This window comes from Gasterosteus aculeatus, chromosome 9 (genome assembly GCF_964276395.1).
Source record: "Gasterosteus aculeatus chromosome 9, fGasAcu3.hap1.1, whole genome shotgun sequence".
NCBI lineage: Eukaryota > Metazoa > Chordata > Actinopteri > Perciformes > Gasterosteidae > Gasterosteus > Gasterosteus aculeatus.
In genome coordinates, this window is record NC_135696.1 from 12,667,423 (window position 1) to 12,694,551 (window position 27,129).

The 27,129-nt window shown below is 43.7% G+C and overlaps 2 protein-coding genes across 9 annotated transcripts; one reads left to right on the forward strand and one right to left on the reverse strand.

Annotated features, from left to right (window-relative positions):
- The first annotated feature begins 2,784 nt into the window (after positions 1–2,784).
- hap1 (huntingtin associated protein 1) lies at positions 2,785–25,977 on the forward strand. Of its 8 annotated transcripts, none has more exons than XM_078108893.1 (17): positions 2,785–2,918; positions 5,087–5,227; positions 10,935–11,317; positions 11,644–11,832; positions 19,384–19,460; positions 19,702–19,818; positions 19,905–19,999; positions 20,188–20,296; positions 20,450–20,528; positions 20,614–20,744; positions 20,836–20,910; positions 21,280–21,491; positions 22,525–22,743; positions 22,922–23,259; positions 23,345–23,524; positions 23,728–23,830; positions 24,597–25,977. In XM_078108893.1, exons 6-17 carry the CDS (start codon positions 19,783–19,785, stop codon positions 24,967–24,969), a joined length of 1,950 nt encoding a protein of 649 aa, XP_077965019.1. In that variant the 5' UTR covers positions 2,785–2,918; positions 5,087–5,227; positions 10,935–11,317; positions 11,644–11,832; positions 19,384–19,460; positions 19,702–19,782; the 3' UTR covers positions 24,970–25,977. The 8 variants fall into 8 exon arrangements, with proteins under 8 accessions (XP_077965019.1, XP_077965020.1, XP_077965015.1 ...); XM_078108894.1 differs by having other exon boundaries at positions 24,600–25,977; XM_078108891.1 differs by lacking the exons at positions 2,785–2,918; positions 5,087–5,227; positions 10,935–11,317; positions 11,644–11,832 and adding exons at positions 14,126–14,832; positions 24,018–24,076.
- An 82-nt stretch (positions 25,978–26,059) lies between these two features.
- LOC120825764 (uncharacterized) lies at positions 26,060–26,646 on the reverse strand. The gene is made up of 2 exons (XM_040187581.2): positions 26,371–26,646; positions 26,060–26,225 (listed from the first exon to the last, which is right to left on the reverse strand). Exons 1-2 carry the CDS (start codon positions 26,612–26,614, stop codon positions 26,149–26,151), a joined length of 321 nt encoding a protein of 106 aa, XP_040043515.2. The 5' UTR covers positions 26,615–26,646; the 3' UTR covers positions 26,060–26,148.
- Between the last annotated feature and the right edge of the window lie 483 nt (positions 26,647–27,129).

Here is a 27,129-nt window from a genome sequence, read left to right on the forward strand (position 1 = left end):
AGTCCCACAATTAAAGATAAATTGATAAGAATCAGCACAACCTGTCCATTTGATCGGTACTAACTGTGAATGTCTCTTAGCACCGCTGTGACCATGTCAGTGCAGTCAATCGTGATAAAGTGAATGAAAAATAACAGTTTCCTTGCCAATTCATTTTAGACTAAACTTCTCCACCTAAAGACACTCGTGGCGCAGTGAGAGGTGCCCGTCTTTGTGACACACGCACACTGGGTGCTACACGCACATGGGTCAGGCTGTATACCATGTGCTGCCACGGGGCATATCTTTGTCTCTCGCCTTTGTGGCCTTTGTGGCGGACCTCGTGCTCGTCCTCAAATGAAAAGAGACCGGGACAGAGGAGGGACACGGCCCGCTCAGCCACTGCTGTTATTAAGGCCATTATGTCCGTCAGAGTGAACGTGTGGACTAGCAGCCTTCTATTTAAAAATAGCTTCAGGCCCAATCAACATTGTTGGGTTATCTTGAGCTGCTTGAGGGGCCTAATGTTTATTGGACGGGTCATTGAATTAAACCGTAGCTTCATAACTTCATACTCTCACAGCTGATACTCGTCCTATGTTGCATGTCTTTGACTTGTTTTGGCTTTCTCCGTTATCCCTTAATAGCCAGCAGTGACATGAATGGAGCCATTGTTCTGAACACAGTAGCCTTCTTTATTTTGACATTCAGCCAGAAAATTAAAAGAGTGGGAAACATGTGAGACTTTGAGCTTAGTTCATTCTGCCAAAGACACCTGGCGTTTTAAGTTTTAAGCACTAATTAAATGTTAAGCTTGTCGTGTCCATTTATTTTATGAAAACGTCTTTCAATGTAGAAACATGTTCTCTCACTGCTAATGCAGAGGAGGTTTTCCTCATGTGGTCTTTCTGGCTCTGTCGTGTGTCAGATCTTCGATGTATTTACAAAGTCAGACAGTTTTCTGTGTATCCTGTGAGCGTGTTAAAAAGAAAAGCCTGCACTGGTGTCTGTTGCCCGTGGCTCCGGCCTTTCCCCCCGTGACCTCCGAGACCATGAATCTCACTAGACGCTTGAATCTGTCTGTTACTCCGAGGGCAGGACAGGCCGATATGATGTCCCTGCTTTACAATACTCGCCTGTTTCGCTGGCTCTGTTCCTCTGCGTCTCACCCAACAGGAAATGGCCCCATTGTCCCTGGGAGAGGAAGTGGCCTTTAGCAGACCACTAGCTTGTCGCATTGATGGAGACTGTGGTAATTTATTAATCATCCCTTGCTGCAGATAGTGTAGCGCTGGCTGACTACGGAGGAATGTTTTAGGAACAATGGACAGTAGAGCTGCAGCTGACCACCTGTACCGGAGAGTTACTTTGAGTACAAATACATGCTTGATGTTAAAATGAGCCCAAGAGCTACAGGATTTGCCAGAACTAGAAACATGCTGAGCTCATTTTTTATTGTTGAAACAAAACAAATTTCTGGAGCTTTTGAACTCATCCGACATTCAAGAGGAGTTTGCTCAGCACTGATGGAACTGAAGCAGCACATCAAGGACTTCTTGTCTTTGCTAGTTTCAAAGTCAAGCTTAGAATCAACAGGCGGAATGATTTTCACTCAAGAGCTACTTTCCAGCTTGTTTATTAGTTGGCAACCGAAAGAAGCAACCTTGTTTTGTCTGGTGTGCACCTTTTTTTTTTGTTACCCCATGAGACAGTTCTATTAACCTGATTATAAATGTGCATTGGAAAAAAAGGGAAGAAAGAATCACATATTTTTACTGAATGATTTGTTTTGGAAATCCACACAAAAACATCAACTGGAGCACGAGGTCTTAGAACCACATGTTAATGAAAACTAACTTTTTGTTCACTCGTTTTACCACCAGAGGTCGACAGAGAACCACACAATCACAACGTCATCACATTTCCAATCAAAGGCCCGATCCAAATCCCTATCACCACGCTCATGGACTCAGGCTTTAATGAACGTTTCCTGCACAGTCCCTGAGGGGTCAGGGGTCGAGGCTTTAGGGCGGGTCATTGGCATTGGGCCGTAGGGTGAATGTCTGAGGGTTCTTGCTGCATGTCTGCACATTCTCAGTGGGTGACTCTCAGGGTTAAAATAGCTCAGCGTTTGGGCCGGTCACATGGAGAGTTCTTTTTAGTTTAGCAAAAAAAATGAACGGAGGCAACTGAAAATAGCCACAGATGTTTTTTTAAGGGCACACATAATCAGACAGATGTTAAGCTTGGGCAGCTTGTTGCTGGTGATGGTGGTTGCAAGGGGAGCCGCTTGATGTAAGCATGTCATAAACACGTCTGTTACGGGTTTATTTATTTGCAGAGCAGCCATCAATCTACTGATAGTGGCTAGGTATTTGCACCCCAGCTAGCATCACTTGTCACAACCCCTCTGTGCAGGATCAGTCAGATAGGACTCTGAAAATCAACAGGGTGTGATTTGAGTTCTCTGGCTTAAAATACTTTGCATGGCACCAGCTGTTAACAAAGAGCCATGCTTTATTTCCTTATAAGTCCGTCATCCCTTTCTTATATAACACAACAGGTTCAAATGCAACAAAAAAGTCAGCCATATCTATTTTCTGTCATAATACTATATACATATATTAAAAAATAGCTACACAGGAAAGACAAGAGTGAATAAATATACACCTGTAAACCTGAACATTTAGTCACCTATTTTGCGGAATAAACAGACTGTATTTTTCGTTTAGTACCCTATAAACAACAAACACGTAGGGTATCGTAAATTATTCAACTCGTGGTTGAAAAAAACCCGTGTTTAGTAGAAGAATTACATGTCCCATGATGCCTCGGGCGCAAGATGACCGAATGGAACACGGAGCGGACCAGCCGCTGTGACAGCTGAGGGAAACTTCACCGCCTCTACGACCTCGATTACACACCAATGAAATGAGCTTGTGAGTTGAATCTGGTCCCCTTTCGCCTCCTGTTGCGGTTCCTTACACATGTTTGTTGTGCACCTGTCGCGCTGCTGCGGGTTTCTTAAAGTGTCCAAACTTGTTGGGAGGAAAGTACGGTAACGGAGGGTGGAATCCCACGTTACATGTTCCTGCTATTTAACATTTTTTAAAACATCATCCATATTTTAACGCTTAACTAACGTTACCTTTTGACAGACTCTTAATCCATTTGAGTCTTTCGTCCGTCGCACACAAGTAGTTATTCGCTATATTTGAGCTACGCCGGCTAACGTTATATGCTAATCACTGTCTATGATATCGAGTCGACGAATCAGCTGGCGATGCCTCTTAAATATAGTTTGAGTTACTTTACAGCAATCTGTGCAACGCGGTTACTTTTATTAGCAACCATTTGACTCTCTCATCTAAACATGTGTCTAAACATGAAGGTGGTAAGAAGTCCTTTGCAGCAATGATGTCTTTTGTGTGCCTTCAGCGTGACTGTTGACCGTAAGAAGGTGCAGCCTCTCTGCACAGGTGCACGGGGGCGATATGAATGTCAACTTTGTGTGTGCAACACGCATTATTCACTGTGTGCACAATGGAAAGCCTTGCCAACGCAACACAACACAGCCAGGCGGAAGTATAGGAATCGGTCTGTCTGTCACCATCACACAACCTGTAATAGAAAAAAAAAAATGCATCGATGACATCAAAGTGCACCAAAAGTGCTAATGTGATTGTTATCAACAATACATGATATTGATATGGATCAGGCACCTTTGCCGAAGTTGGACTGTGTTCTATTCAAGGAAAGCGTGTCTGCCTCTGTTCAGGTGTCCTCTTTCTTGAGGACATTAAATACAATAAACGTTTTGGTCGTGAAACGTGTTAATATTCCTCAGGGGTAAATACATGTTTCAAAAACGGAATCATTAGACATTCGCTACAAAAGGCAGAAACGATTTTGCACGGATACACAGCGGTAATTATCAGAGGGCTCCGATGCATTTTAAGCATTTCTCTTCCCGCTCTGAAAAGGACATCAAAGGCTTTGGGCATAAAACACGGGGGAAGCAAATCTACTTTTATTTCACAATAGGTGCTTTAGTTTACTCTGATCAAAAGCCTTTCACAGTAACACATCCAGCATTGGTGTATCTTGTTCTTATTCATTGATGTATCTTATCATCCTATCCATTTTATTATCTTAGAACTTATATTATTATAAATGTATAATATCTATTTCAGGTTTACTAATTACTTAAAAAGATGCTCAAATGGCATGTTTTACATTTAAAAGGCATTTTCCCTCCTGACCGTTTGTGATGTAATTGAATTCTTTGGCTATAACCCGTGTCATCATGACCGTATCACATTACATGTTAGATAACACAGGAGTTGGGAGGTTTTGCAACATTTTTTCTTTCCGCTAACCTGTCTGTACACTATACTTTGTATTTTTGTTGTTATCTGAACTAGTAGAGCATTATGTTAAACCAGATTTGATAAACAATTACACAATTAGGAACTTCATGTTAAACAGCATAACGGATGTTATCCCAAAGTAAATATGCTCTAATAAGCACCTTTTGGATATAAACCTTTCATGAAGATTCATCTTCCGTAAAGAAGCAACATACAAGATCATTCCAGGTCCAAATCAGATAAAGGACGACCGTATGATGCAGTTTAATGTTAGAGTTGAACAGAAGAAACACATTTACAAAGAGGGTAAAGCATCCACCTGCCTTCTATTGATCTTACACAGCTAGTAATTAATCACGGTTTACTGTCTGTAAATCATTGACCAGTACTGCTGGGAACCGACTTGGTATTGTCGCTGGGATAAAGGCTGAACTACAGGCGCACATCTAATTTGGATAGCACGTTAGAAACCAGAGCTTTGCAGGGCGCAGTTCATGCAAACTACTTCCAGTATGACGAGGTGGGACCTGCTGACCTGGTGCAGTGGTACAATAATCTGGACCTTTCTGGTCGTCTTTAAGTTCCCCGTTCCCTGCACAAACGTCCTGAGACGGCAGCACGCCTTTTCTCTGTGTGTCACTCCTCCTCCTCCTCCTCCTCCTCCTCCTCCTCGCTCCTTTCCCCCTTCAGCCCCACCTCCACAGCCCACCTCACTGCCTTCTCTCGCCCTCTGACAGGACACACTCGGGACAGGACAGGAGCCGGCCGGTCCAGCAGCCCAGAGAGCCTTTCATTTGATGGACGAGCTGTACAATGAGACATCAGTACATCGGTGACACACAACAGCACATGCTCCGCTGACTAGTGCGGAAGTCGCTGTGAGTCTTTTTCAGTTCTTCTATACCTTCTGTGGCTTACTGGCTTGTTCCAGTGTTGTTAGCATTCAGCTGATTGATTAGCTTTCATCCATAAGGGGTTCTTGGTGGGAAAATGTGTCAACAGGAACACATGCTCCGCGTGCCTAACTATGCCCCTTTGTGTGTAAGAAAAATCAGTGATTTACTATCATATCCTATTTAAAGTCTCCTCTGCACTTTTGAACCGACCGTGCTGATTAGATGTACCCAAGCAATTTAATTTTCTGTCTGTGTGAAGCGCCGAACTGTAAGATGTGACAACGTGTGGGAAGCTTCCCTTTTTTCTGTCTATTCAGCTGTTTCTCATTCTAACACATAAAAATGCCAAGAAATGAACCGGAGTGGTTCGGACTGTTAACTTTAAGACGCTGGCCTTGGTGATTGACCTAATGCTGTAACTTTACAGCTGACACTTTAGTTCTGTTTGATCCCTTTCCAAATGAAGCCGGGAAACACTGGTCAGGAATGTGTACTCTTCTTTTTCTCAATGGTAGTGAGTTCTTCATTTTGCAAACAGCTTTAAGTGACTTTTCAAAGCTAAGATGGAAAATGATCGGGCGTGTGTTGCATTTCAGTGTTATAAAGACACTAAAATGTGACACTGCTGAGCAGCGGCCTGATATTTTGTAACCTTGAGGTGGTTCATGTAATGTGCTGATGGTTTTCAGTTACATATTCTACTCTGGGTTCAGGCTTCTCTCGAGTAAAGTGCTGCTCCGGGCAGTCAGAAACTCAGCAGGCTGGCTTCCACTAGCATAATCTTTAACTCTGAGTAACACAAGTTGGGATTCTTTCCCAAATCTCTTCAGAGACTGAGCAAGTTTGGGTCCTATGTTTTTAACCACGGTTTTGTGTTCAAACGAGCTTCATGTCGAGTGAACAGAGAAGATTTCCCTTTGCAGAGTGAGTGATGGGTATTTGGGTTTTGGTGACCACTTTCATTTCATGTGGATATGCTGTTCAGATTTAGCTCTCCCAGTTGTCAGGGGGACATTCTTGCTCACATTAAGGTCTCTGTTTCCCGTGCTCTTTTACTCCCGATTGTCTACTGTATCTCCGTCTGATACCGTCTAGCTGTTAAACTATCCTTCCTTTTCTCGCCCACTCATCTGAAGATAGTAGTCTCTTCTAGTAATGTGATTAAGTAGTAGTTCGGTAATCACATATACATTTTAGAATTGATTGTCATTTACAAAAATCGTAAACTGGCTTCAGCTTCTTAAGTGTGTGGCCTTTCTGCTCTTCATACTATTGTAAACGGAATATCTCTTTGGATTTTACATGATTCTGCAGACTATATAATTAAACGATGAATTCAAAAACAGGATTAAACAGTCAAATCAGTACTTGAAGTAATCATCAGTTGCGGCTCTTAATCTTGGCAGCCTGTCCATTTCCCAAGCTCTCTCTTCTCGTGGCAAACTTCAATATTTGCTTTGTATCGGGCATCATTTCCTGTGCTGTGTGATCATGTAGGCTTTGCATTGTGCACACTGGATACGTATAAAAGATGTTAATGATAATATATCAGTTTTAAGCACAGATATCGTACAATACATCTGTGCTGTTTCACTTGTTTCAGGCCGCATGTAGCTGGTTTGTGATATCATCAGATATGTGGTGACGATAACCTGCCCGATCGTTTTTGATTCACAGCTGAAAAATACACTTTGCTTGATGGACATTGTGACACTGCTTAGAAATGTTTAAGTTTCTGTATTTCAATGTTTTGCTAAAATGTAGAAGAGAATATGAAAGAATAAATCTGCAATGGGCTATGTTAGAGGGAATGCTTTATTCGATTTCAACATAACTTAAGGTTTTAAAATAATTTACTATATACACAACATTTTATTTCACAGAAATAGTGTGGATATTCGGTAACTGGTCAAATAATGTGTGTGTGATGACCAGTACTAAAGCAATGTTTTATTAACATCTAAAGTTATCAGTTTGATGTCACGCAAAACTGTTAATTCGGCATCATTTGTCCATTTAGTAGATTCTAGTCAGATTGGCAATATTTTGCCTTATGTGGATTGAAATAGAATTAAGGATCAATGGGATTGCTCAGTCTTGCATGAGCCACAGATCCTTTGACCTGAGGAGCGGAATATTGCATTGGTTGGCAACGCGGATGGAGACAATTTACTCGTTAAACATCTGTTTGCTCCATAAACGTCTTGTGATGCAAAGTGTGTATGTGCACGTTCATTTGTGTGCGTTGTGAATTATTTGTGGACTTAATGGTGCGCTCACATCATCGCAAGTAATGCACGTCCGCTTATCTTTGGACCGTAACATATCAATGCACTTTGCTGTTATCTGTTGATTAGCGTTGAATATCCGGCGTGATGTTTGGATCATTCTCAGATAAGTCACGTGACCGTGAGGAATTACTGGATGTGGAGTTTTTCAAGGACAGCGTGCTGGCGCTTTACTCTCACCCAGCATTGTAAGATGGTTACCATATATTACGCGATGAGTTATTCTACATCATTTAATCATAAACTGCCAGTAATCATCCGAGCCGTTACTCTGTTAACGGCAGCATGCAGCCCCGGTACGTTAAGTCAGTTAATGTGCGCGCAAAGCAATATAAAGAAACTAAACAGTCCCTAGTTACTGTTACAGATCTGTCTGAAATCTCATTTTCTTGTTCCCAATTATCCTATTATATTAATAACCTTTGAGAAGGTACGCAGACTGCCCGGGACAGTTATCCATTCAGTTCTTTAGAGACTATCTTATTCTATTATTTCTCTCAGGCAGAGGCTCACCTGTCATGTTTTGGGTCAAAGACTTATAAAAGGTAATCTGAGGCTCGGTCACATGAGCCGGTAAGACCCAAGGTCATGCTGCCTGCCAGAGTTATGTTAATGAAAAGATCCTTGAAATGGCCCTCCCTTTAAACTCAACCTTTTTTATTTTTGTAGATCTCTTTTGTTTAATTACAGAAGAGGTCAAGAGGAAAGTGCTGTTTAGCTTGTGTGCAGAATGCAACTTGCTACCTGCTGGTGTGTTTTTATTATCCAAATGTACCCTCATTCGGCCCCTTTAGTCAGGGTGTCCTGTCTCCCTCTTCCTCCCCCCTCTCTCTCTCTCTCTCCTGTGTGCCTCGGCTCACGTAGACGCACCCTCCTGAATGGGCATTGTTTCCACACCGTGTACCAACGTAGAGCTTTTCAAACGTCCTTTCCCACTGTTCAGCAAAGGTCCAGTTCAAGGGCAAAGTTTCAGTTCAGACTTAAAGCAAGTGACTAGAACGACAGCCCGCAGTTAACTACTAAAAGAACAGTTGATATCTACTTAGTCAATATTCTATTTGATTAATGTGACATTGATTCTGGTTAAAGTTCACTTTCAAAGACCCGTGATGGCTTTTTAATTTAATTTTGGGCAGTTATTTGGCCAAAGGGTCGATGCTCTGATCTTCTCTGGGGCTCCATTATGCTTTGTACCAATGCTACTTCTTTTTTTCCCTTCTCTCTGGCATTCCGCCTAGCACACAAAAGGGGATGAGAATACAAAGGAGGGAGAGATGGCTAATAACCATGTTCCCAAGAGTGAAACCCCAAGTGGCCGACGGGGTCTCGCTTGGCTACATTGTTAATAAACCAACATCGCTGAGCGATAATGAGAAAAGCTTGGGCGGGCCTGTTTTTACTTCTAGACCTGAGCACACGGCTTGTGAACGTAAGATGGTATGTCAGGTGAAAGGGATTTTGTTGTGGATAAGTGAGGACATTCACTCTACTCACAACCACACATACTGCGGATCGCAGCCAGTCTGATGTGGGTGAACCCTGCAGAAGCGTGTGCAGGTGGTGGCTCTCCTCAGACGTACGAGAGGGAGGATTGATGAGGACGTGTTGGCCACCGACCAAAACACTCAGCTGATTGCATGAACCTGCGTTGGCGAGCAGTGGGGGGGAGTAGACCCACAGACAGAAAGAGAAAGAGCTTCAGGTGGTGGTGACTTGGAGTCTCACCCGTCCTACGCGTGTGCAGTGTACTGCTGTGTGTGTGTCATGTGCACATGATGGCCCTGTACTTAGGCTAGTAGTTGTTGCTTTAATTTGGCTCTGCCCTCTAGCCGGCGTGTTTTATTGAGCGCAATAACTGGGTCAAGGTATCAAGTGTCCTTTTGTTACCGGTGTGGATAGAGTGTGACGCCATTATGTCAGTTAAGTTGTTCTAGCTTTGTTTGCGCAGCCTTTTGAACTGTATGATAGTATTTTGAATATTGGTGGAAAAATATGTCTGATTTATATCTTAGAAAAATCTGTGTCATAAACATAACTTTGTAGATTTTTACTTTGTATACATACAATGTGGTACAGGAGCAATTCTTTGAAACATCAGGGTGGTTCCGTTTTTTCGGACACAAGGCGCCGTGTGGACTGTACAGTGCTGTGCTGGCAGATAATATAGAACTATATAAGTAAAGAGTTAAAGAAGCAACTACATAGCTTACACACTCAGTTGCTAGTTCATTTCGTTTCATTGGATTGCAATAGTTCTAGTTCTAGTTGTAAAGCGCCAACCGATGACGCAGAGATTGTAAACCGTAGTTAAAGTAGGCGGCACTGTGAGTGTGGTGCATCATATCAGAGACAATACTGAATCAGTCTCCCATCAATAAGACACAGTGCTTGTAGCTGCTGGAGGAGCGGCCCTGGGAGGTTCTGTGTGTAATGCATAGAGACTAGGGGTGTAACGATTCATTTTAACAAGGATTCGATTTGAATCGCGATTCATGGTTGCCGATTCGATTCATGGACGATCTGGGTTACTGATGTACTGATGACGTCACAGACAGGCAGACTGAATCAAGTAACGTTTAACGTGTGCTAAAGTGCTAAAAAACAGACAAACACACACACACATTCACACCGTTTTTGTACTTAAATACAATGTGCAGTTTCCAAGTATCGATACAATCAATTATGTACCATTTCAATTGATTTGTAATCGATATATGTCGTCCTGAATGCCGATTTGCGGAGCACAGATCGATTCAGTTGGATCGCAGGAATATAAATCGATTAATTGATTCAGTGAATGAATCGTTACACCCCTAATAGAGACCCCCTCATGCTGTGTGGCTGTGTGTGTGTGTGTGGCTGTGTGTGTGTGTGTGTGTGTGTGTGTGTGTGTGTGTGTGTGTGTGTGTGTGTGGGGGGGGGGGTGTGTGTTTTAAAGAGGGGTTTCACTTATGAGGAACCTGATCAGCGTGTAGCTTCAGGCATCAGTAACTCTATCTTTGTGACCCTTAAACACAGACGGAAGGCCGGGCACCTTTTTGGCTTCTACTGAAAAGCTCTTTCGATCAAAAGGTTTGATGCCAGGAGAGTTCAGAGCTTTTGAAAAATATATATAAAAAAAATATATAAAAATATATAAGTCTCAATCACTTAAATGTTGAAAGTATTTAATCTTCGCTGGTTACTGTTTCATACCACAGATGTGTAGTTTTTAGATTAGCCGCTGAAGGTAAAGAAGGGTTTTAAAAATATGGAAAGACTCTGCAGCGACTTATTATAAAGTAACCAGTATTCCATTAACACCATTAGTGTCTTGTTTCACTATATTCAAGACATACCTGCACTTGGTTCCTTTTAACATTCTGATGTGTCGGCTCTCTTTGTGTTCTCTCTCTCATCAGTACCTTCTCAGCCAATCGGAGCCCGATGCCTTGGAAGCCTGCGTCGTCTCCCTAAGACACCAGAGGGCGTCAGTCCCACCGCGGGGGGACAACCACTGGGTTTGCTTTCACCCTGAACTCTCCGGCTCCAGTCAAGCTGTCCCGCCCTGCCTCCTGTCCCTCCTCCTCCTCTTCTTCCTCCTCCTCCAATCATCCTGCTACTCTTTCTACTCTCTCCTGGTCCCCACCGGCCCACCTGGCCTCCCCTTCAGCTTTCTCCCTCCATGAGGGGCGGGGGCAGGCAACGGGGGGCCTGGATGTGGACCCCCAGACCCTTCATCTTGATTCACCCGAAGACCTAAGAGACCTGGGAAAAAGATGCCACGATGTGTCAACTTTGACAGGTGAGTCACAAAGGAGGAATATCTTTTTAAATTTGTCTTTACAAAAGACAAGACTAACGAGTGCATAATCAAGCTAAACACTAATATTTTCATGATGGCAATCACCAACAGTTAATTAAATTCTATCTAAACTGTGTAATCTCAAATTAGCAATATAAATTCATAGATTCATCAGTAGAGGGCAGTGTGCCATCGTAGGTGACAGTTAATTTAAAGCGCTTATTATTGAGTATTTCTTTTCTTCTCCTCATACATAAACCCATTCACTCACAAATCTTTACACAAATGCACCCATGTACAAACAAACAAATCCTCCCCACGTTCAGACCTTTGTTCAGACCTGCCCGAGTTGGAGATCGTGAGCCTGCTGTCAGAAGGTCAGCCCAACTACACTCTTCGAGCAGACAGTGTGTTTGGATACGACAATGACGACTGGCTGCACACCCCTCTGCTGCCGCCGGCGGTCGTTTTGGGGCTCACCCACGAGCAGATCGAAGAGACTCTCAAGTACTTCTGTGAGTGCTGCTTTATGTACACTTTACACCGCGTAGTGAGGGTTTCACCAGCGGCAGGCCGGCAGGCCGCTTCAGTGAAGTATTTTGGGGTTGTATGGTGTGTTGTATTTGAAGGTTAACATCCCTATTTTTCACCCTGCACCCTATTTTCTCACGTTCTCCCGCATGTCCGAGTGATGACTGGAAACTGCAAAATTGGTTTATTACTGAGGTTGCTGTGCTGTGCCTGGCTCGAACTAAAGATCTATATCTCACCCACATTGTCGAAATCAGCAAAACTTTCTTCAGCAACTCTTCCCTCTAATCTTTTAGTTAGCACTAAGCTGCGCTTTCTTTTTCTCACGCACAACAAACTCCGACAACAATGAGGTCATATACGGGTCCCATGTGATCAACTCACACATCGACTGACTCATGCCGGATGAAGTATCGACGTTACCCTTTACAGTTTGGCGAGAATGAGCATGACATGAAATTAACTCATTCAGGTTTCTTTTGGCTGGAACGGACTCGTTCTTGGCCAACTGAGTTAGCCGGATCATTTTCAGCATAATATTACATAAATCAAGCAAGTCTGAGTTGTGTTGCTATCACCATAGCATAGCATAGCAAGGGATCCCATTGATGAAGGAGCGATATTAGTTAGTTTAGCGTTCTGTAGGGAGAGAGTTCTTTGAGATCACCAAGATCCGTTACAACTTTCTATACGGGCGCTATCGATTCTGCCATCAAGGAATTTATTTATTTACAAGCCCTTCTCGAGGTATACATTGCGAACACCACACGCCGCAGCCGACCATCGACCGTCTCAGACTGTATGCATAGTCTTGCTCTAACCTTTTTTGAGAGGGGTACATTTCTGTTTGTGGTCGCTGGAGCAATCGGTGAGGGGAAAGGACAGGCTGACTGTTGCAGGGCGATGCACTAATGCTGCGTGTCTTACACTGCGTGTCTTACACTGCGTGTCTTACACTGCATTGTTGTATTTCATTGGAAGACAACACCCAAAGTAAACGGAAGCATTTGACTGAAATGTTTTACTGAATTACTCATTAACCACATGTAAACCAGGGAATACACCCAGGGATGAGGTGTGCACAGCAGAGCGAAATATGAGGCCTCTGTGATTGTTGTGCAGTTTTGCTTTGAGTCAAAATAATGTGGCAAATGACCTTGTGGTGTGTTTCCTTATACACATATTGATCAGTGATGGTGAGATGGTGCTTTTGATATTGAATTATAGCATTGTCCTGAGCTGACTTAATGAAGATTTTATTCTATTGTCTTGTCATGGTTTCTCAAATATTTATAAAATAATGATTACATTGTTAATTTCATTAGAGGGAGGTGACTTCAGGAAGAATAATGTAACCACAAGCCAGGTCACTCGTTTCCTTGTTATTGTGTTATTGTCTTATGACCAATGTTCCATTGCAGCCTGTTTAGTTGTGTTGTTGTGGCACTGGCCTGTTAAATGCAACTGGTTGAGTGATTCCTGTAGAGAGTGGTCCACTTAAACCGTACACATTTCACTTAGGTGTGCTACCCTTGTAGATTTGACAAAGAAAGCGCGCATGGATAGGAAATTACAGGTGGTGAAATTGGTGTCTCTATGGCCCCTGCGTGCTGCGTTTGGCCTGGAAAGAGCAGGTTTGAGGTTGAAAAATGTATGAGTTGGTTAATATTTGATTGAAGAGTCTTGGGTAGCAACTGAAGGGCATGCTACGGACAGTGATGAGGCGGTGAAGATGACCGTGCCGGGTGTGGAGTGACTGTGGATCAATGCAGAACAATGGAGAGCACGAGAAAATGAACTTTGGATTGCAATCAAACTAAATCTGTTACAAGATGGAAAGGTATCTTCGTGGTTCCCTTAATAATCATTCAAACCAAAGCTTTCTTACTATCTGCTCATTAAAAACCCACCCTCTAATGCGCAGTATGACATATGAATTATGATTTTCCCATTGATTGTATTATGATTTATTACTCAAATAGGCACCCCCCCCTAACCGATAAGTACTACACATATAACTGTTTTAATATTATGAGAAATATTATATCTTAACCGAATAAACAAATGCATTTGCCCCGTTAGAAGCCTGTACATCTCAGGCTCTATTCACTTTACTGCTCCCATCAGACCCCTGTGGAGGTGGGGGGGTGGGGGGGGGGGGGGATGCGGCTCTGTCTGCGGCAGTGTTACACAGAGCCCTCTCTGCATCTGCTGTCACGTACGTGTACCGAACATCCATTGGCAGGGGCGGAACCTACCATCTCGCTCAATGCCACAGGGGTGGGGGGGATTAACGCTGCATCCTTTTAAACGGCAGGAGCATCCCCATCCTGAATAATTTTTTCAATCATAGCTAACAATACTGATCTTTTTGTCCCTGGAGAAGGTTGACGTGACAGCTGTCGGCTTTTGTGGCTTGTGGTTTGGATTCCTCTTCCTCCTTCATCCCTCCTCCTCTTCCTCCCCTCTTTTCTTACCCGGTAGTCCAACGTGGCCAGGTGTACGGAGGCACGCGTGACGACAGAAGGCTCTTACAGTCTGAGGGATTATTTATTAACTCCAAGCAGCTCAGATTCTCTTGCACACACAGGAGCACAGGTGGATACACCCACTCACGTAGGCTGGTGGCTGTTGTTTGGAAAATTACACAGACCCGCAGGATGAAGCCAGACGCACATTTGACCAGGACAGCGCCCACAGAGTAGGAGAAGAAGAAGAAGGAGAAGAAGAAGAAGAAGAAGAAGAAGGAGTGCTTTGACCGAACGGCCGAGAGGCACAGGACGGTTTTCCTCCGCTCACCATGGAGGTGTGGAGCTTCTCTGCATCTGAGGAGGAGGAGGTAGAAGAGAAGAGCTCTTCCAGTCTTGTGATGGATGAAGTGGTGAAGGAAGAAAAGAAATGCCTCAATTGCAATAACAATAATAATAATAATAACAACAACAACAACCCCAAGAAGGAAAGCCTTTGCCGGGAGGTGACGCAAGGTGAGATGAATGTGAGGAGGCAGAGGACAGCAAAACGCAGGAGCATGCACGGCAGGCTGCTCCACGCTTAGGAGTGAGATTTGAGACAAATTATAAAGCGTGAAGTATAAAGTGTCCCGCTTAATGATTAGTCCGCCCTGCAATTGTTGCCTGTGTGTTTTGTTGCACATTGCGTCTCAAAGGTCTTTGTTATCTAACTGCTTGTATACTTTACAGTGCGATTCATGTACTGCAGCGTTCAGTGATGTCACTGCATCACGCACACCATGATCATTACCATTCAACAAAATGCTGCTTGATCTCGAAGATGATGTCATTAAACTCCTTCAGTTCAACCTGATTGTGCCCCGAGATGTGTAGCTTTGTAAATATATTTAGTGTTCTCTTATTGGTGTGAAGGTCATTGTGTGCGTGTGTGTGTCCCCGCTCGCTGCAGCAGTGTAATCAGGCCCCGTGTTCATGTCAGCACTTATCATTTGCTGCATTCTGAGTCTGTGTTTTATTAAATGGAGGTCAGAGGCATAGAATTAGGTAATAGTATTTCAATTTAAACATTTTCTTCTTGTACAATTGCTTCTTCTCTACTGTGGTTTAATTCACAGAGTGGAATTTTGTTTTTATGAACAGGCCTAAATATGTGGAATGAGATTCTGGGAACGACCTGAATGCTCCTCCTAAGAAATGACTTCCTCAGCCTTTACTTTGCAGGTGTATTAACTGTGTCGCTGCTTTTGGCTTCTGTTCAGTATTGGCAGCCATCGTCACATTTTATGTGACGCGTGCCAAAAAAAATATCATTTGGGGAGTTTTGCCTGGCTGGTAGCGAAGAGAAGTTTGTATTGGCACGAGCTGCTTGTGCTACAGTGTTTTTATAACAGGTGCTGATTGTGCACCTGAGATTAAAAAAGATGATATTCCGCTTTATCGGATCAGCTCATTTAAGCAGGAAGTCTCCTCTATTCCTCCTCTGTCGGGCGTTCCTTGTCTTAATGGGCATGTGACGGGCACCAATGCGGCACCACAGGCAACCGTCCAGAAAAAACGGGCACTCAAAGAAACGCATTTCTAGCCTATTTTATTTAACAGTATGAATCAAATTGATGTATTTTGGGTGCATATACAAAAAACGTTTTTTAGTTGACACGTGTGTGTGTGTATTATTTCTTTATTGTCAGGATATTTGCTAGGAAATCCAGCTGTAGTTTTTAATCTGATAATATCTAATAGTGTTGCTTTTATAATGTTATTTAAACCTCCCACTTCTCCGTAGCGAGGGTGTCGTTACTCTTCGATCAATCGAGGATAAATGAGATGTTATGTTATCTTCGGAGCCTGTCTGACGCCCACAGCACGACAGACATCACAAGCGTAATCATCCATTAGAGACAACGTTAGCACGCAAGCAGCAGCAGGTCAGGTCGGCTGCCTGGATTTAAGTCAAACCCTAAAACCTCCAGCTGGCAACAGCACATCTTTCCTTGATCGGTCAGGTCAAGCTGAAACGGAGCCTACACGTGGGACGTTGTGCGTGTACAGTTCAGTCACTTGCAGGAGAATGCATTCATTTAAGAGCAAATTAGTCATTAAATGAACTTTATTTATCATTCTGGAGATAGATGGATGTGGAATAATGAAAGCACTGCAGAGGCCTCATTGTCGATGGGTCTTGGTGTGTGAAGCCCACTTACACTCCTGCTGCAGACTTAGCTTTTAGCATAAGGGTTGCAATCCATTCCTAAGCACATTAGGATCTGAGGAAGTTGAACTATTATGGGATTAACCCTCGTTAATTCATAGAATACATTTTGGTGATTACATGATTAATGTAATTGTGTGGAATTTATGCGGAGGTTTAGGAAAGTGATTATGTGTTGTTCCCCGGATCCAAAGTAATAACTGGTATGTAAAAGCAACATCTCGTTATCAGACATGTTGACAATGTTGTGGTGGATGTGAGTACTATATTTCTGTTATGCCTTTTTTATGTTGGTTTGGATTGAATTCATTAATGAGTCAAGTTCATTCTTGATCACTTGACAAAACCTCAATAAGCTTTCACCTCAAGATCAATTTCGTAGTTGCTGTGGAGTCTTTGATCATACTGGTTCAGTGCTGCGCGTCGGGCCGAACACCCTCGAACTGTAACTTTATTTGACGATGAAGATAGTGTCTTTTTTTTTGAACAGGTACCAGAAGAAACATTTTCAGCATAATGCATATTGCAGCTTCTGTTTAATAGTTAGGGTCCCCGTTAGAGTGAACTCAAGTGGTCTAGCACAAAGAAAAGGACTTTTTAGTCTGTAAAGACTTCAGATTTCTAAAGAAAAAAAAAGAGAAAATCATTAGCGTCATTGCCGCATGTTGAGTACTGACAAAATGAACTTTTAACGACCTCTCTTCTTCTGAACAATACGACCAGCAGGGTGCAGATGTTGGACTCCAGACTGCTGCGGGTGAGAACCCGTGTGTTCTCCTCACGGCGGCTCGTACGCGCCTCATTCGCTGCGATTCTAAGGACGCTTCTTTCTTCTTGCGTTGGTTTGACGACAGTCCTCCCGCGCGCCGCATCCAACGCAGTCAGGCAAAGTCTCCCTCCACTGGTTGTTTGGGTGGATAGTGGGCTGACAGCAAAGCTGTGTGATGCTTTAAGTTGTACTTCGTTGTACCTTGGGCTCGTAGTACTCCGGTGATGAGATTCTACCGGTTTGCAGTGGTTACAAATAGCTTTGCTTTTATTGACTACGCCGTCTGGTAGAGATTTAAAATGAAAATGTCCATTTAACAGTGCGGTACCTTTCTCCATTAAGCCCCTCCCAATGCTCCAATTTGTTTTGCGTTAACAGCATTTATAATGCGTTAATTCCCAGCCGTATATATATATATATATATATATATATATATATAATCTATGCCTGTATATGTGTTTGTGTGTATATCGGACTAGTGCTCTGAGCATTTACCTCCATGTGCTATGTGCCCTAACTACTTAGCGTCACAAATTAGATCACATTCTTCTTCTGCAGGTGTGGCTTCGACACACTACTTCCTTATCCTTTGTCTGGCAAGGCTTTGTTATTTTTTTAGTTAGAATTCTATCCAGTCTCCACGCGCAGAACTTGTTTTTTCCATCTGTTGGGTTTGCATTGCTCCTCAATCTACTTGATGAAATGGAGAACATGACCTCTACCGTACAGTGGATCAGCTCAGACTGCTTTCCACGTGACTTATAGTAAATAAGCCATAGTCAGCGCCGTAGTTTAGTCTCCGGTCCTTTGCGTTAGGCTGATTAGACACTGATACAGCTGCCGCATTCATGCTGTCGGCAACTCTTCATCTCTTTAGTCCAGTAAAAGTCTTTCGTCAAGTAAGTAACTGACTTTGTTATGTAGTTTCATTATGTAGACTCCTTCAACCGGCGTGTCCGATGTCGTAAGATGATCTCTAAAGGAGTTCTGCTACAAAAACGCAAAGCCGACAAAGGCTGTTCAAAGGAAAAACTTTTACAGTGTGTCAGTAGAATCGTTTAAATTGGGACACAAACACAGCGTTCCTTGGGATGTAAACAAAGTTTCAGGTCAATAGGCAGTCTCTCTTATCCCTCCCATCCTGCACGTGTCCTGCTGGTCTGACCGCTTTGTGGGTTTAGCCCTGGCATTCTGTCCCCAATGAGCTATATTGGTGTCCGGGAGAACGAGGTCTTTACAGCCGTCTTATCCGGGCTGAAAGGGATCAAGCTAAGAGGATCAGTATCTAGACGTTGGGGTCTGTAGCTGCGGAGACTTCAAGAAGAAAATAGGTGCACTCGAGGATCTCATTCTTCTAGCGTCGGCTGTCTGGGTTTCCCCATTGGTGTTTTTCTCGGGGTTAATATTTAATAATGAAAAATGTGAGCAGGATATGTTCATGTGTGCCTTTCTCTCTCTTTTTATTTCACACTCCAATGATTCATTTCCTCCTGAGAAATGCCACACTACTACGTAACTAAACAAGAAGCCAAGAAGTAACATTATCCAGGGCTGTCTCTATGCGCTCTCTTCCTTTCTGCCTAGATAACACAAATACTCGCTTTTTACTTCCTTGTAATTTGCCCACTTTCCTGGTGTGGTGTAACTCTATATTTTAACTATAGTTGGTTTGGTAGGGTTGGTTCTTTTTGGGTGGGGGTAATTTTAATACATTTTAATGCATGTGAAATAAGTCTACCCAAAGATATAATCATAAAATGTAGTCCTTTGAAAACGAAAGAAGCTGCCTACTCCATGGAAATAATGAAGACCTAGAAACATTTCGTAATCCCTCCATTGGAGGATCGTTCCGTACTTATTGGGGTTTTCTCATCTACCGACTACTTGAAGCTTTTTTCACTACATGTCCACATTCCCACCCATTCGTAGACTGATCGCAGAGGCCACAGTGGGAGACTGTGGTAGAGTCCCATCAGTCCCATCAGGACTCTACCACTGAGTCATATTTCCCCGTGCTGTCCCAGGATCCTGTGTGGGACTCCTACAGCTCTTCATTCATTAAACCCGTCTCTCCTTCCTCCCTCAGTGCTGTGTTCAGACCGAGTGGGCCAGGTCACCAAGACGTATCATGACATCAAGGCAGTCACCCACCTTCTGGAGGAGGTGAGAGACACACAGCAGATGAGCAGGCTTACAGAGGATCCATGTTATCTGCCTTACTGAACATTCCTGTCTGTAAACCTTGACGGCATTATTGTTTGTCAGTGCAATTGGAAAACAAGTATTCCATTATATTTGGTGATTGTCGCACTGAAATTGTGATTGTATAATATGTGCCACATTTTTACAACATATACATCATTATGCATGTTCCTATATAAAGGTAAAGGCTTTTACTTTGCAGAAAGAGCGGGATCTGGAGCTAGCAGCGCGAATCGGTCAATCTCTCCTGAAGCAGAATCAAGAAATAACCGAACGCAATGAAATGCTGGATGAGCAGCTTGAGATTGCAAAAGAAGAGGTACAAACCCCCCCCCTTATCTGAGTTTCATTGTCAATGTGTTTATACTTATTCAGTCAAGTGATGTTGTTCACTGCATCTTCTAGATTGCTCAACTACGCCATGAGCTCTCCATGCGAGACGACCTCCTTCAGTTCTACGCCAGCACCGAGGAGATCGAGAACGCTGAATCACAATCCCCGTGGGTTTACACACACACACACACACGTATGCACACAAACACTAGTGTCGGGCTGTTTCAAAACGGCTAATGTACCTAATGTCTTTTTTTGGTTGTATTTGTCAGCGGTTCTTCAAGCTCCGTTTTGTTTTGTCTTAGTGAGAAAAACAGGTAGATTGCTAATGGAAACAATTCGTCTTTACTTGTAGAATAAAAAGGAACGAATCATGCAGTTCACTCCTCAACTTCGTCCATCACGACTTCCTGCAGCAGAAACTAAAGGGTTTAGAGGACGAGAACCGCAAACTGCGTTCAGAGGTACTCAATACTCATACAATACACAAAATGAAATGAACAGAATGTTTATTATTATTAATTATTGTATGGCTTTTTTTTTTATAATAACAACAACGGCTTTTAAAAAAATGCGTCCACCGCTAAAAGTGTGACATTTTGACATTGTTTCTGCAGGCCAATGACCTCACAACAGAGACGACCAATTACGAGGAGCAAGAACAGGAGCTGATGATGGTGTGCGTGGAAGAACTCTGTGAGTTGTACAGTCTAATTTCAGTCTATGGAAGTAACGCAGAGATGATCGGTTAGTGTATTTACCCGACTCCTGTGTGTTCAAGCGTCCGTAAATAAGCGGGTGGTCGACCTGTCAGATGAGCTGGCGCGGAAAACAGAAGACTGTCTCCGGCAACAGGAGGAGATCAGCTCACTGCTCGCACAGATTGTTGACCTGCAGGCCCGTTGCAAAGGGGTGAGAAAGCGTCTCCATGCTGTCCACCAAAGGACACTCTACGAGTGGCACAGTGAAACCCTTCTCACGGTCTTCTCCCTGTCCCCTATAGCTCAGCCACGAGAACGAGGAGCTGAACCAGCACCTGAGTGCCTCCCGTGAGAGTCAGCTAAATCTTCAATCAGAGGCAAGACAAGTACAATTCCTTTGACAAAATATACTCACTTGGAAACAATTTCAGGTCCTTTTATATGCTTCTGAATTTCTAAGATCACACCAAAGTAAATGATTTTAAGTTTACTCCATGCCTCCGTGAGTTTGATGAGACGGTCTGTGAGTCACACAGCACTGCAATATGAATATATAATATTCAACCCTAACAGCGTCACATATGGTTACCCAGAAGCCCCTTCTCTCCTCGCCTCACACGCCCTCACATATTTGTATATGTCTTTGCAAATACTTAAGCATAAATATATTCCGCTTTGATGCTGTGAATGATACAATGTATTCTTTATGTAATACAATTTGACGGAATGTCTCCCTTTGTCTGCAGCTCAAGGACCTGCGGGACAAGTACTCTCAGTGTGAGGACATGCTCCGCGAGGCCCGAGAGGACATTAAGAACTTGCGTAATAAGAGCCTTCCCAACAGCACGGTGCAGCGCTACACCGCGCTGGCCTCTGTGCTCCCCATGGACTCGCTGGCAGCCGAGATCGAGGGCACCTTCCGCAAAGGCCGGGACAACCCGGCACCCTCAGAGTACAAGTGAGTGCGTGGTTTTGTTTATATGTGCTGCTGCGACTGCGTTAAGAATCATCTGTGGAAGCTTTGGGGATGAGGACACTTGCTATTTGTAACCTGTTTTGAGTGGTTAGAATCCAAGCGGACTATGACTCATATTTGTACTCCGTTAAAAAAAGAGATTTTCTCCTCTAAACCTTTATCTGAATATTTTATTATGTGAATCATAATCTTTGTTAGTAACTTGGGTTATTGCTTGTTTTATTGTTAGCAAACACAATACATGTATGGCTTCGTTTAGTTCAAATGCTGATTACGTCTGATCAAACCACACCCGAGCTGTTTTATGTATGTAAATTATGTATTATTAATTATTATTATATTTGGCAAGACTGTGATTTAAAATTACATAATTGTTTATAACTTTTTCCGGTGACTATTTATTCAGGATATTTAATTGTTTCTAAATGTATAATTGGAACTGAACAAATTATGTTTGTATGTTGAATTATAAACCAAAGTTTCATACTTTCCTCCACTGCACACCAGACATTCAAAAGACTCCATTTGTGTGCATTCATCATCTGTTAACGCTACAACGCGTACAAATAAATAGACATAAATCTGCAGTTTCTCCAAAGATCCACTGCAACAAATATATGGCGATATTTTAAAAGACAGGTTTGAATGATTTTATGCCGGGTTCCAAAAGGGTTGAAAACGTACGTCCCGTCCCTCCTGTTTCTGGTGTCGTCTGGGTAACTACACGGAGGGATTGACAGGGAAGATTTATGCTTCATCTGTCTTTTGTGAGCTGGGATTTGGTCGTTTTTAATTGAAAGATGCTACATTACTATTGCTACTACATTACTACATTACGAGTATTTTTTGCTCCTAAATAACTCACACAAATTGCCTACTTCATCTTTGAAAATCCAGTGATTGCATTTCGGGTTGTATGTTTTTCTATTTTACAACGGGGTCTGCAACCAAGGCGAATAATGTAAATTTCGCTGTCAGCTATTAATGTCCACTCACGACCCGGTTCTCCCTGCAGGAACCATCCCTGGCGTGTGTTTGAAACGGTGAAGGTGGCGAACAAGGGTGTGAGGCTGCGGTCCCGGTGCCACTCCCCTGGGCTGCCGGGCTCCAGCCCGGCGTCAACTCAATCCAGTTGCACGAGCACCCCCCGAACCAGCTACTATGGCTCCGACAATGCTAGCTTTACTCTGGAGGACAAGCCCAACTTCAATAATGCTCAGAAAGAAGACAACAGGTGTGTTTTGAGTGTGTTTGCATCCTTTCACATACCGTACGTGTACTATAATAACAAAAGGAAAATTGCAGATCTCTTTTTGGACAATTTTACAGGCAAACCTTGATGATTGTTGATGATGATTAACCCATTAAAGAATTGACGCAGCTAAAACATTGTCAAATCTATTCAACCACAGACTCAGTGGGCCGAAGCGTCTGGGCCAGCCGGGCACCCCAGGGGGCCAGGACCTGGAAGCCGCCTTGCACAGCCTGTCAGCCCGCCAGCAGAACCACTCCTCTGAGCGGCCTTTCTTCGAAGTCGAGCGCGAGCGTAAACTCCACGCCTTGGCCGCAGACTGCGAAGAGGGCGAGGGCTCCAGTGGCTTCCTGACACCGAATGACAGCCTGGTCTCCAGCCCGGCAGCATCAACGGGCACCAACTACTCCAACGGCAGCTCGCGGCCCTCCTGTGGCTCCTCAGGGGGATCCAGGTCCTACCTGCCCGACCGCCTGCAGATCGTCAAACCTCTGGAAGGTAGTCATTTTGCACTGTATAAATACTAAGTAACTGCATCGTATTGGGACGTTCTGTAACCTGAGTTCCCTCCCCGACCCGTCAGGCTCTGTGACTCTGCACCAGTGGCAGCAGTTGGCCAAACCCAACCTGGGAGGCATCCTGCATCCGCGTCCGGGCGTCCTGACTAAAGACTTCAGGGAGCTCGAGGTCGACATACAGCACGTCTACAGTCTGAACGACCTGGAGGAGGACGAGCCCGACCTGTCTGGAGCACATGGCATCGGTAGGAGACACACTGAACTCACACTACACACTTCCAGCTTCAACCTTTTCTTCACCTCGTTAAGTCTCCTCTAAAATCCACGTTTTCCGCTTTTTCCTCTCCTTAGTGTTACTCCTATTAGCAGCTTCATTAGGTCTCGTAATTGAATATAACTTTCTCTACGTGTAGTTTAATGTGCGTTTTCTCCGTCCGTGATCTTGCAGTCTCTCCACCTGGTCCCAAGCTCCCTCAGACCTCTCCCACGCATACCATTAACACCTGCCAAGTCCTGCAACCCTCCCTTCTCATCCCATCCTTATCCACTAGGTAAGAATGGACATGCCGTGTTGTAGCATGCTGTTTTGTTTACTGATATTGTTGTGATGTATATGAGTTACTGCAAACTTTGGGGCACTCCTGAAAGAAAGTGTGGAGTTGGTTCATTTATGCACACGTTTGGATGTTCCAGATACTTTTTCTCTCCTCTTAGTCTTCTGCTCTTCACTCTTTACAGTGGCAGGAAACGTCTGTCGAGGCTCTTCCTCCAACTCTAGTAGGCTCCTACGGGGCAAAGTAAGACTCGAGGGTTATGGATAGACTGTGAATGCTGGATTTTATTATTAATGACGGGAGGCACGGGACTAATGTTCATTTAACTATGCAACACCGCGGTTAATCAATTCAGAAGAGGGTCGTAGAAGAACATTCGCTGTGACACAACTGCAAAGATCATCACAGCTAAAGGGAGAATCCTGCATTGTGCTTCCCTCCCCTCCTAACCACACTAACTTCTTTGTAATCCCCCACATTCTCTCGGCTTAGTATGTTTTGTGTCTCTTAACCTTTCTAGGTTTTCATCTTGGCAAACCACCATCCTGTTTCATCACCGCTGCCCCACCAACATCTTGTTCATTCATCTTACAGCAATGATAGACTGACACTAACAACAAATTAACCAACTCAAACTGTTAACATTTCATTGTTGCTTTTTCACTATTTCCCAATGAGCCTGCATGTTTGTTTGCGAAGAAACAGCTTTGTTTTATTCAGTTCTGTGTTCTTATTTTTGATTATTGTACTTTCTTTCTACTAGCAGCCTGCAGTCTTTCGGCCTGCCATCTTGTCGGAACAGTGAGCTCGTGAACACCTCATCGGCATCCAACCAAGGAGGCCGGCCCCCCGTCACCCCCACCTCAAATGTAAACACTTCATCACTGGGACTTGTGCAGCTGCTGCAAGAGCGTGGCATCTCAGCCTCTCCCAGTCCACACCACAGCCATAAGGATACACATGCAACCTCCAAAATAAAAGACAATTGCGGGGTCTCCCCACTGGAAAAAGAGGGTCAAAGGTACATTTTCAGTTTAAACCTGGTTGAGAAGCTCCAAGGTCTGGGGCTGCACAGAGTGGCAGCCTGGGGGATGAAGGGCCGCATGGAAGAGAGAAGCAGTCGGAAAGTGCGATGAGGACTTTTCATCCGTCTGTAGTGACTTGACCTCCAGCCTGTGCAGTGCGTCGTGTCCTGGAAGCGTACGCCACACAATGCGCTAGAGCTCTTTAAGTTGGTAGTGGCCAGTGATATTCTTTTTTAAGAATGTGATGTCAGTAGGTGTGTGTTTTGTGTGTGTGAGTGACATCTTCATATTATGAAAACCACCTAATTATCAACAGTTTGTTTGACTTTTTACACAAAAAAGAAACATTTTTATACTGTGTTACTGTCCTTTCTCACATTTTCCCTGCCGCTTGTTTAAAAAAACAACAACAACTGCAGTTTCCCAAGCAGAACATCAGTTATGTGTATATAATAATGTTGTCTTTTAGGGACTAGTAAGTAAATTATTGTTAGTTGGAACCACAAACTGAACCGATGCTGTCACACTGAAGAACTTTCAAATGCACTAAAATGCACTCTAGTCTTGCTGCTTATTAGCTGCTTAATTGAGATTATCATTTTGTAAATAAGATTGTCAGTTATACTAAATGAAACACGCTGATCTAGGAGCAGAGCGAGGACGGACTACGCAGGACTGAATGCGAATGGTGTTGACATCCTGCAGACATCTACCCTGAAGATCCCCTCTTTCAGGGAGAACGGGGGGTTTTGGATGTAGTTCTGTATTTTGTCATGCGCAAAACCTCACCAAGGGAAATTGGGTTTGCCATTTTGCATCAAAGAAAATGAACATGCAACGTGAGTTCTCTGCGATGTCAAGGGGAGTCCGTATTCAAGGACGAGCAGAAGATTGGTCCTAATAATTTCAACGGCATGTTTCCTTAAAATTTGTCGGAAAAATCAACTGCAGCAAAAAGGCATAGGATACTGTGGATTAAAAAGGGAATATATCATAAACACAGGTTTATTCATTTGTGTTTTAAATCAACCAAACCGCTCTGTTCTGTCTTCACTGCTGTGTATCCCAGTGTGTGTTTAAATTGTACCACCTGTGAATAAAACTTTGCATTTCCATCCAGCACAGTCTTAAATGTCTCATTTCCCTCATGGCAGCGATGAAGAAGAATATTACTACTATCATGGTTCTGCAGAATAGTTTTATTCATAAAGTTGCAGTGGAAGTAGAACATGGGCTTTCAATAAAACGTGACCAAAAAGCAGGAATCCTGAGCTGTCAGCTCGCTGTGGCTCATTCTGCGTCCCGGCGTCCAAAGTCCACCCAGCCCTGGTAGTCCCGATCTGACATGCACTCAGAGTTCCTCATCTCTGTGAACAAACCACTCCTATGAACACGGACCACACACAAGTGTTCAGCACACTCAGCATCTCCTTGGGTCTCCGCCGCCTCCATCACTCGCTGCACTTTCACGTCAACAATCGCGGCCTTTTCACACCCAACCCCACATCATACCTGAGATTGCTTGCATTATTTGTTTTGTCATGATCTCCCGCTCGTCCTCCGATAGGTGTGCCCGTCTCTCCGCACGTGCTGAAGGGGCCCGAGGCACCGTCTCCATTCCGCCCGCGGTGCCTCTCGCCTTCTCCGTCTTGGCTAGAAGCTGCTGCAGGAGAGGAGTGCCTTCGGCGTGTCCAGCTGCAGAGGGTGGCAGCAGTGCAACCAGCAGTGCAAACACCACAATAACTTTCCTTGACATGTCTATGTACAAAAAGAGACAAAAACAGTTATATTTACTTCCAGGGACAAAATGATTGTATCACAGATCAAGTAAAAGAAGTTACCGTTTACCTGTGAAAACTGTTTTTCAAATATGTCTTCAACAAAATCCAACAAGTGCTTCTGGTGCTCAAGGAGCAGACCGGCTCCTTTTATACCACAAGTTCTGTGTCGATTACGACTTGGAGTCAAAGACAGATTGGTGACAGTGTTCGCCGATTGATTTGTGGACAGATGCATTGGGAGGATGTGCGTAGAGGAAACCATCCACCACCACTTCCACAAATCCATTATCATGCGTTTCACTTTACTGGGAAGGTTTTGCAGTGCAATAACAGTAAAACGAGTCAATGTGTTTACAGAGGAAATCCAATGCTCCCATAGCTCCTTTTTTTTTTACCTATACGGAGGATCTGATGTTAACATGTAGCCGCTGAAAACAGGGGTTTCTGGTGTCCTCAACTAGCTGCCTTTTATAGGATATTTTTGCTCAAA